The following is a 9,383-nucleotide window of genomic DNA, read 5'->3' as shown; positions in this document are numbered from 1 at the left end:
GTGGTGGGCGGGGTGTGGAGGGAGGCAGTCAGGTCGTGCCAGGGAAGACTCTTTCTCCCCATCTGACCCCAAGCTGACTGCCCCAGACCTTGCCCGCCTTGAATCTCAGATTACCCCGATTAATCTGGGGAGGGGCAGAGCCGGGAAAAGAATGATGGGAACCCCTATGCTTGGGGGAGATATACCGGCATCCCCACCCCTGGATGGAGGCCCTCAGGATCTGACGCCCCCTCGTCCCGACACCAGTTGGCCCCATGCCTTGACTCACCCCGCCCCATTTTCTCCGGCTGCCTGGCCAGTTTCTACCTCTTGTCACCGGAGCTGATCACTGTCAGTTTTGTACCGATTTAGAAATAACAAAAGTAATGAAGATACTAGGAGTGACCTGCGGGATTACTGGGGGATTTGGAGGGCGGGAGAAATGGTGCGAGTCCCCGGCCGCCTAGCCAAGTTCTCCCTGAGGCTGAGCCCTCAGCCCTTCTCTGGTGGGAGGATAGCGAGGTCCCTTGTTAGAAGAGAGATGGAGAGAACAGCCTAGCCTCGATGTAGCCAAGCTGTGGCGTGTAGACCAGGAAACCAGGTAGCTCGGGGTGGTGATGGAGAGGAGTCTGGGGGAGGCGTCATGGGTGGCAAACTTCTCATCCAGATCCAGCGTCAGAGGGAAGCTTCGATGCTCTCTTCTGCTTCCCCAGGTGATTCCCACTCCGCTCACTGGGGGTGACGCAGCCCGACAGTGACTGCCCTGACCTTGGGCAGTCCAGTATTTTGGGGTTCTGGTCCCTGCTGTGCTGCATGGCTTTGGGCAAGTGACCTGCCCTCTCTGAGCCTCCCTCTGAAGCAGAGGAGGTGGCTCCCCTCCCCCCCACACCTTGGAGTGGCTGGGAGGGTAAGGAAGAGTGGCTGCCCCCCTTTATCCCCTGCATCCCTGCCCCCTGACTCACCAGGGGGATGGGGTGAGTGGTGACAGCATCTCACCTGCCCCATCACTGTCACCCCCAGCTCTGAGGTACCTGAGGTGAGAGTGAGGGACCCAGGCCTCTGGCTGCCCCCTGTGGGAGCCATTGGAATGTATTGCCTGGCTGGCCCCCTTCACCCATCCTCTCACCCCCGCTTCACCCCAGATCTTTGATTTTGATTCCTTCCGCCCCCGTTCTGAGTGTCTGTCCTTCACCCTGCCCTCCCTTCCCCAGGGTTTCCCACCACAGGGTCTGGAAGTGTGTGTGACGCCCACTGCGCTGTGATCAGAAGTCAGATTAAAAATCAGGGAGTGTTTTCCCTCGTTTCTGTACCAAGGTGTTGGCTCAGTTCCTGCCGTGGGAAGGAAGGGACTCCCTGCAGGGTTTCTGCCTGCTGAGCTCTGGAGGGACAGACAGTCTGGGCGATGAGGTGGCCTGAGTCCTGAAGCCCAGGCCCACCAGGAGAATGAAGGGAAAGGGAGAGAGCTGGGAACTCATCTCCTCTCCACCTACCCCGCCAGGTGATCAAAACCATTCAGAAGAGAAGCATAACATCTCCCTCTGCCACTTTCTTGGGAAGACTTTCGGAAGTGGACTCAATCCCAGCTTCTGCCTCTGTGCCTTCCTCCCACTAGTGGCCGAGGCTCTGCAGCCCCCCCCGGCCCACACCCATCATAACTCCAGGCGTGTCGATGTTAAGGAATGCTCTCAGCCATCCCTCTTGACTCAGTGATCTCAGTTCCCAGCCCCCCAGAGCAAAGTTTTGAAGTCCTGCAGGAGCCTGTGTGGGGCGACCTTGTCCCTGTCCGTGATGCTCATGTAGCAGCCTCTTCCAGGAGAGAAGGGCTGTCTGGCAAGGTTGGCTGGGGCTGCAGAGGGGAAACCTCTCTCACCCCAGCTCCCTCCCCCTCTTCCCCTCCAGCGGGGAAGGACTCAAGAGCTGGGGGCTCAGGGACAGACCCACTCATGTTTAGTAACTTATAAGAGCTGTGGAAATGGGCATGGCCGGAGGACAGAGCACAGGAATTTGGGAAGCTGTTCTGGGAGACAGTAGCCCTACCACCCTGGAATTGGACTGGGACTCATGGGTTGCCCTCCTGCTCAACCGACCAGATGGAGTCTCTGTTTGTCTTCTAAACTCTCCTGGCCAAGGCCCTGTATTGAGGTGAGGGACCTTCCTTTCTGTTCCTGCAGTTGGGAGTGCAACGAATACACGGGCATCCTTTCACTTCCCTCCTCCCCTATACCCACAGGCTCGGGGAGGAGAAGCTCCTTCTCACACCCAAGACTCCTCCTCAGGTGAGGCAGGGGCTTGATCAAGCTGCTGAGGCCCCTGGCCCTCCAAAGGCGGGGAGCTGCTCTCCAGTGGTGCAGCTGGCCCTTTCCTCTCCTCTCCCTCCTCCTTCTCCCTCGCCGAGGCTCCATCCCCCAGGGCTGCCTTCCCTCCATTGCTGCCCAGCACTGCTCTCACCAGCCTGCCCCTGGGGGGTGCCTTGGCTGGACCCAGGTGGAGGTAGGTCAATGGCTTGGGGATTCGTGAAGGCTGTTTCTCGGGCCTGTGGTCTCTCCGGGGCCGAATCCTGTGCCTGAGCTTCAGCTTGTAGATGGATGGGACTCTCCGGGGCTTCCGGAGTGTTCTCTTGCCCTTGCCTGGACATGCCTTGGCTTTATCGGAACTGGGGGCGGAGGGCGAAGGTGTGGAGGACTCTGGGGTGGCAGACACAGCAGGGGCTGAGCAGTCCTGCCCCCTTTGAGCTGGGACCTTCGTTGTCCTGGCACCCCTGGCACTTGGGCTTGCTTTTGTCCTCAGCCCACTCTCTTCGGCTCCCAGTTTCCCTTTTGGGTTTCCTGGGCCTGCACTTACAGCTGGCTTAGGGCAGCCTGTAGGGGCTGCCTTCCAGGCTCCCAGGTCCACCTTAAGGAGAGGTGGGGGGCCCTGAGCCAGTTCTTGGATGACTTTGTCATAAGGACCCCCAGGCTCAGGCCACCGCCCACCCAGACTGGGCACGTAGACTCCACTGCGAGACGCTGCGCCCTGGGGGCAGACAGCGGCCACCTCTAGCAGCTTCATGCTGGCCAAAAGCTGCTCCCCAAGGCTGTGGTGGATGGCTTGCTCCTTGATCCCACCCGAGGGCAGGGGAGTGCACCTCCCCTCCTGGTGCTGTGGACCCAGGCCCCAGGGCTCTCTGGCCTCTGCTGTCACCTGGACATCCAGCTTCTGGTCCTCTTGCCTCTCTTCCACAGAGCAGTCCCCATGGCTGGACCCAGACAGGTCCCCAGTGACGGCCCTTAATGGAATGGGCCCTCTCCCCAGTTCTGTCCTGGGACCTCCACTTGCAGTCCCTGGAAAGCTTCTTCCCAGAGTCGGGGGGCAAGCTGGGGGCAACCGGACCAGGATCTTGATGGGTCCTTTAACAGGGGATGGAGAATGGACAGATACTGTCTCCCTAAGCTGGGAGGAGGCACCCTCGGCCTCATCCCCGGGTGGTGGCCTGGGGCCCACAGACTTGGCTGGGCTGGAGGAACAAGGCAGGGGAGTTGCTCCTCCTGCTGGTGTCCCTGTGGTAGTGGCCTCAGGGGCTTGGAGTCCCTGGGGGATGGGGGTCCTGGCACGAGTTCCCCAGCTGTCTGTCTCCTCATGAACCCAAGATGTGGGAGTCCTTCTCCTGGGGAGCTCAGGGGGGTATCTGTCCTCCCTCTTCCCTGAGGAGGTGCCTCGGCCGCTGGGAGTAGGTGAGGATTGGGGGCTCGGTGGGCTGTCCCCATCTGGCAGCTGCCTCCAAGACGGGGCGAGTGACTTCTCCTGGCACCTGAAAGGGAGAATCATAGGTTATCGGCAGGATTATCTGATCCAGTCCCCTGGCTCCCAGTCCCCTGGCTCTGCGAAGGGATGGCCTTTCCCCAGGCAGAACTCCCAGGGGGTCAGACTTCATGTTGAATGAAGCAGATGCTCCCTCTCCCCCGTGCCTGCCAGAGACTCTTCCTTACAGCAGATACTGTTTAAGTCTGTCCTCCCCCATTCCCTGTGTAGCAGATAGAAAGCAGCCTGGTCTGGACCCCAGGTTGCTTCAGATCCCACAACTACAGGTCACCAGTCTTGGGTGGGGAGGGTCTTAGTTTCTGCTCTACCAGGAAATGGCAGAGGGACCGTGGGTAAGTCTGTTCCCTTTATGGGCCTCAGCCTCCTCATCTGTGAAATGGGAGGGTGTATGAAGTTAACTAGATGATCCTAAATGTACTGGGTGTTTTTTGGTTCTGAACACCTGAGGTCTTGCTGGGATAGGGGCACTGCTGGGAGACCTGCTCCCCTTATCTTGGGGTGGGGTGGCCTCTGAGAATGTAGACTCCAAAGCAGGAAGAGGCCCTGCCCTGTCCCTCCCCAGTACCTCGGGAATGGTGCTGTCTCTCTGAGGATCCCTGCCCCTGCTCTCCGTTCACGGTGGGGTGTAGGGGCGGAGGCAGCAGGGGGCCTCTGCTTTCGACCTGAAGAGGTGTATGTCTTCCAGTCCACGGAGGGCAGGGGGCTCTGGGAGCGGCTGATGGTCATTGTAGGCTGGGGCTGTGAGGGCCCATCGTCCACCCTCACTTCATGCTGCACCAGTGGGACAGGGGGCTTCAGGAAGCTGCCCGTCTTGTGTGCTACCAACACAGCCCCCCAGAGACAGGAGAGGAAGAAAGGGTTAAACTCCTGCTGATGGGGTCCAGCGTTCCCTCCCCCAGCTGTCCCACACCCTGAATCCTGCATTAGAGACAGTGGGACCTACTGTGACAGTGACAGCACCAGAATTTCCTCAAGGGAGGGGTTTAGGGGATGAAATCTGGTCAGAGGGCCTGGCTGGGGGACTTGTTTAAAGCTGCAAGTCCACATCTTTAACTTAGATTGCATGCTTATGTGGGGTAGCTTGAGGTGCTGATGGACATTACGGGAAGACCAAAGACCCTTCCAAATCATGCTTGGTGCCTCCATCAGAGCCAGGCCTAAGCCCTGCCCACATGCCCTCGTGACCAAATGCTGATTCTCTGTGTATTTGGCGCCACCTTGTGGCGCAAGTTGCTACTGCCCCGTGGCTGGCCCGCTTTCCGCCTAGAACTGAGAGGCCACCCACACCTGTACCTTCTACAGTACCTTCCTTCCTCCATCCCCTGCACACCTCTTGCCCCTGGAGATCAGGCCTACCTCCCGCGTCTGCTTCCGGCCTCCCGACCTGGAGTCATAGGGAAGGGACTCTCAGGGGACTTACAGAGGGATGTGCACCGGCAGGGGTCATGTTTGTCCAGATAGTGACCGAGTGTGTCCCAGCCGCCCCCCACACGCACCATCACGTGGTTCCGGAGGATCTGCAGGGGGCAAGGGTGAGGTGGAGGGCAAGGTGAGGGAGTCCCCTCTCCATGGACCAGCCTGCAGGCCTTCAGCCCTTGCTCCCATCCACGTACACATGCACACATGTGTAGTTGGGAGCGTGCCTATGTTGCAGCCTGAGTCCCCTCCAGGACTGGCATCAGATAGCACATGTTGTCAAGGGTGGAGGCCAAGCTGACAAACAGCAAGTTGCCCCAGGGCGAGACAAGGGATCTCCCAAGCACTACCTCCCGACTCCCTCCTCTCCCTTTGCTGGGAAGCGGTTGACGCCTGCGCACGTATCAGAAACGGAGGCGCTGGCTTTGCTCTCGTGGTGTGTGTATTAAAGGACCCGCAGGAGTCCTGGCCCGACTCCTCTCCAGGCGTCCACTTCCTTAGTGGAAACGGGGCGCCACAATCCATCCCCACCTGCTTCACAGAGCTCTTGGCTCAGGCTCTGGGTGAGGGCCCAGGGAGCTGGCTCTGCCCCCAGGTGTGGCCCAACCCAAGGAGAAGAAGGCTTAGCTGTGCCCCTGAGCCGCTGGCCACACCCCCAGGTGCAGACTGTTTCTGGCCAGGTGGCCAGGCATGGGGCGGGGTGGAGGGGGTGGGGAGTGGGGAGTAGTGGGAGGCACAGTTCAGAATTGTACTGCCACTCAGAAGGCACCAAGCTGGGCATGTGAGTCGCAGACCGTGGGGTTGATGTGGCTGGGCCCTGCAGGGAACACAAACTGGGCGGGGGTGGGGTGGCGGGGACGGGGTCTCAGGCCCCTTGCTGTGACCAAGCCTGTGGGTGGAAAAGTGGGAGTACGCTTCAGCCTCACTTCTGGCTGGGGAGACCCCCTTCTGAACTAAGGTGGAGGCAGATGGGCGGGGTTCTGTTTCTGGCTGCCTTCATGGACGGAGGGGACATGCTTGCCAACTTTGTCAGGAATCTTCTGGAATTCTCCAAGGGAGAGAAGGAAAGCCCCAAGGCCTGATAACTGGGGATGAATGGTGATTTCCTGTCCTTGCCTTCAGGCCTGGGCAAAGTCCCACGGAAGGAAACCTGATTCTGCCGACCCCAGAGAGGGCCCTCCACCCCCGACCAGGGACTTACCCGGATGAAGATGAGGGTGTTGGAGTCTCCCACGCGGTACTTCCCCTCGGACACCTTGACCATGGAGAACTGAACCGGGCACGTGCAGCGGCTCACCAGGCTCTGAACCTGCAGGCAGTGGGCAATGGGTTCAGCCCTCCCCTCTGCCCAAGTAGCCAAGCTCCCCCTGCACGCTGGGTCAAGCCCAACGGGCGGCCTGCCTGCCCCCCAGCCCCAAGGCTTCTGCCAAGTCAGGGCTGGGGGCTGAGAAGCAAGTAGAGAAGGCTTTTAATGGCTCAACGAGAACAAGACCTTGAGTGGTCACCTACGGCCCAGCACCCTCGTGAGTCAGCTAACAGAGGCCATGGAGTGTGATGGTTAAGGTGGGCCTTGGAACCTGACAGGTTTGGGTGGGAATCCTGCCTCCACCGCACTATAGGCCTTGCGCAAGGTAAGAAACCTCCCTGAGCTCGATTCCTTGGTGGTAGGAGTGATTCCTAGTCACAGTCAGAGCTAACTCCCAGGACAGGACCCTCTGTGCCAGACACTGGCTGAGCGCTTCACGTGCGCTGGCTCATCTAACAGCCACCGCGGTCGTGGAAGGTAGGCACGGTTACATCCCCACAGTACAGATAAGGGAGCTGAGGCACAGAGAGGGCAAATAATTTGCCCAGTCACACGGCTGCAAAGCAGTGGAACTAAGACTTAAACCAAGCCGTCAGAAAAGGTTTGCGTTCTTAACAACCGTCCCACGGGGTTTAAACGAGAGAGGCGTAGGGTGCTGGATTCATAAAGAAAACGATGAGCATCGAGGCTCCAAGTGGACACGACTTACTTAACAACCACGGGGTGAGAGAGTGTCGAGGAGGAGACTGGGGCTGAAGAAGGGGGTGGCTCAGAGGGGCCGGATTCGGAGGGGGAGAGGGAGGCGGGGCGAAGGAAGGCGGGGCCGAGGGCGTGTCCGGAGCCCTCACCAATTGGTCCAGGTTGCGGAAGTGGCAGGGCGGGCGCGTGGGGGCCTCGGGCGGCTGCGGGGAGTCGGGCGGGGGCAGGGCGAGCTCCAGCCGCAGTTCCTGGTGGATCTCCTCCTCCAGCCGCACCAGGCTGGGCGCCGCGACGCCGAAGCGCCGGGCCCGGCGGCCCAGCTCCAGCAGGCACAGCACCACGTTCTTCACGTTCTTGCGCAGCACCAGGTCATCCGTCTCGAACATCAGCACCTCTGGCCGGGGCGGGAGAGGGGAGAGGAGGGTAGGCAGCCTGAGATCCCTGCTGACCTGCCCGGAGCAAGCAAGCGGAACAGGTGGGATAGCCCTGGGGCCATCCTGGACCAGGGCGCGGACGCAGGCATGGGGGATGGGGGTTTGCGTCTCAGGTTCTTGGCGGGCAAGCCAGCCCCTAGGAGGGTTTGGACAGAATTGCTCAGGTACTGAGTGCAAGACGAGGTGGCTGCCTTATGGCGGGGCGGGGTGGGGGGGAGAAGAGGGGACACAGCCAAGCGAAGGAGCCTAACTCCACCAGCCCTTCTCCCCGCTCTGTTTGCCAGGATGGGTCCAGGAGCAAGAAGCTTCCCATCCGCGCCTCTCACCTCCAGTAACCACCAGGCACCCCAGACTCAACTCCCAGCCCACACATAACCAGGCTGGGGTGAGTACAGGCTCTGGAGCCTGACTGCCAGCTTTGGAACCCTGACGCTCCCACCCACCGGATGTATGACCTTGGGCTAGTCCCAGCTTCAGTCTCCTCTTCTGTAAAACGGGAAAGTAGTCTGTTTCATGGGGTTGTTGTAGGGATAGTTATGTGTTTGCAGGCAATGTCTGGCACGTGGTAAGTGCCCGATAAAACACTGGCCTTTATCAACCCTCTAGTCCTGTTCCATATTGTGTTGCCACCCACTGGCCGGTAGGCCAGGCCTGACCCCCCTCCCTCTGCCACACCCCCACTGCCTTTGGTCTGAAGGATGGTGCGGCATCCAGATTCATCCCCGCTGCTGGGTCCAAGGCCAAGGAGATGAGGGAGCCTGATATCAGTCCTAGTGTCTTGGAAGCCCCAAACACGGCTGGCCCCTCCCTAACATCCACTTGCCTCCTCCCCTGTCCCCTCCCCACCCCACTGTAGCCCAAACACACACCTTCTTTGTGCCCCCCTGCCTAGAACTCCCTGTCCACCAAACTTCTTTTTATTCTCCAAGACTCAGCTCAAATCTCCATCCACTATATGGTCTTTCCAGGCCCATCAGGTGGCTGTTTCCGCCTCTGTCTCCCCAGCACAGATGCCTCTACTTGAGCTTCTACCACGTTGGGCTATAATTTATGCATCTTCTCAGCTGTCTCTCTTCCTGGGCCACAAACTTCTTGGCACTGGTTCTCAGCCCTCTTAGCGCTCGGTGCCTAGCACGACGTGCTACCCAAAGGAGGTAGGTGCTCGAATCATCCAATCAACACATTTATTTATTGGGGATTTCCTATGAGATTGGGAAACGGAGGCATGAAAAGGAATGAGCTGGCCCAAGGCAAATCTGGAAGGAGGACCGTGGCTCCTGACCCCTGATGCAGCCTGAGCCTCAGAGAGGAGATTGACGCCTGACAAGATAAGGGTCTGGGGAGGGGGGGGGGGCAGGGTGCTTACCTTGGATACCCATCTCCTTGCGGCACCATTGGATGAAGTTGGAGATGTTGTCCCGGGCCTGGAAGGTGCCTGGCTGGGCGGCCCCATTGCAGGAAACCCCGGCCCGGGGCAGGGGAATGCTCTGGGCTCGGGCAGGTGCCTCAGCCAGGAAGGCCAGGGCGGCCTCAGTGACGGCGTTGGCATGCTGGCACAGCACCAGGCCTGTCTCCAGTGCCTGCAGGAAGTTAGCTGCGTCAATGTCCAGCCCGTAGAGATCCCGAAGCCACTCGGCCAGGTCCTCCTTCATGGCTTCCAGGTACTGCTCCCTGGACTTAAAGGGCCGGGTGCTCCTCACCGGAGGCCTCGGGGTCCCAGGCCTCCTCCTGCCAACCCCAGGCTGGGACAT

General features: G+C 59.9%; 1 protein-coding gene across 1 annotated transcript; it reads right to left on the bottom strand.

Annotated features, from left to right (window-relative positions):
* Window positions 1-2,232: 2,232 nt before the first annotated feature.
* On the bottom strand, window positions 2,233-9,383 carry GAS2L2 (growth arrest specific 2 like 2). The gene is made up of 6 exons (XM_024757691.1): window positions 8,999-9,383; window positions 7,348-7,592; window positions 6,395-6,502; window positions 5,198-5,294; window positions 4,343-4,595; window positions 2,233-3,766 (listed from the first exon to the last, which is right to left on the bottom strand). Exons 1-6 carry the CDS (start codon window positions 9,381-9,383, stop codon window positions 2,233-2,235), a joined length of 2,622 nt encoding a protein of 873 aa, XP_024613459.1.

The sequence above is a fragment of the Neophocaena asiaeorientalis genome, unplaced genomic scaffold (assembly GCF_003031525.2).
Source record: "Neophocaena asiaeorientalis asiaeorientalis breed wild unplaced genomic scaffold, Neophocaena_asiaeorientalis_V1.1 scaffold327, whole genome shotgun sequence".
In the NCBI taxonomy this organism is placed as follows: Eukaryota; Metazoa; Chordata; class Mammalia; order Artiodactyla; family Phocoenidae; genus Neophocaena; species Neophocaena asiaeorientalis.
Note: the sequence above shows the minus strand (reverse complement) of the source record. Positions and strands in the feature narration are given on the sequence as shown.

Excerpts from the sequence above, each read along its gene's own strand:
- GAS2L2 (XM_024757691.1), bottom strand. The coding sequence starts at position 9,383 with ATGTCCCAGCCTGGGGTTGGCAGGAGGAGGCCTGGGACCCCGAGGCCT. Across the intron at positions 7,593-8,998 it reads CAAGGAGATGGGTATCCAAG|AGGTGCTGATGTTCGAGACG; the intron begins GTAAGCACCCTG and ends CGCCCCGGCCAG. Across the intron at positions 5,295-6,394 it reads ACACCCTCATCTTCATCCGG|ATCCTCCGGAACCACGTGAT; the intron begins GTAAGTCCCTGG and ends TGCCCCCTGCAG.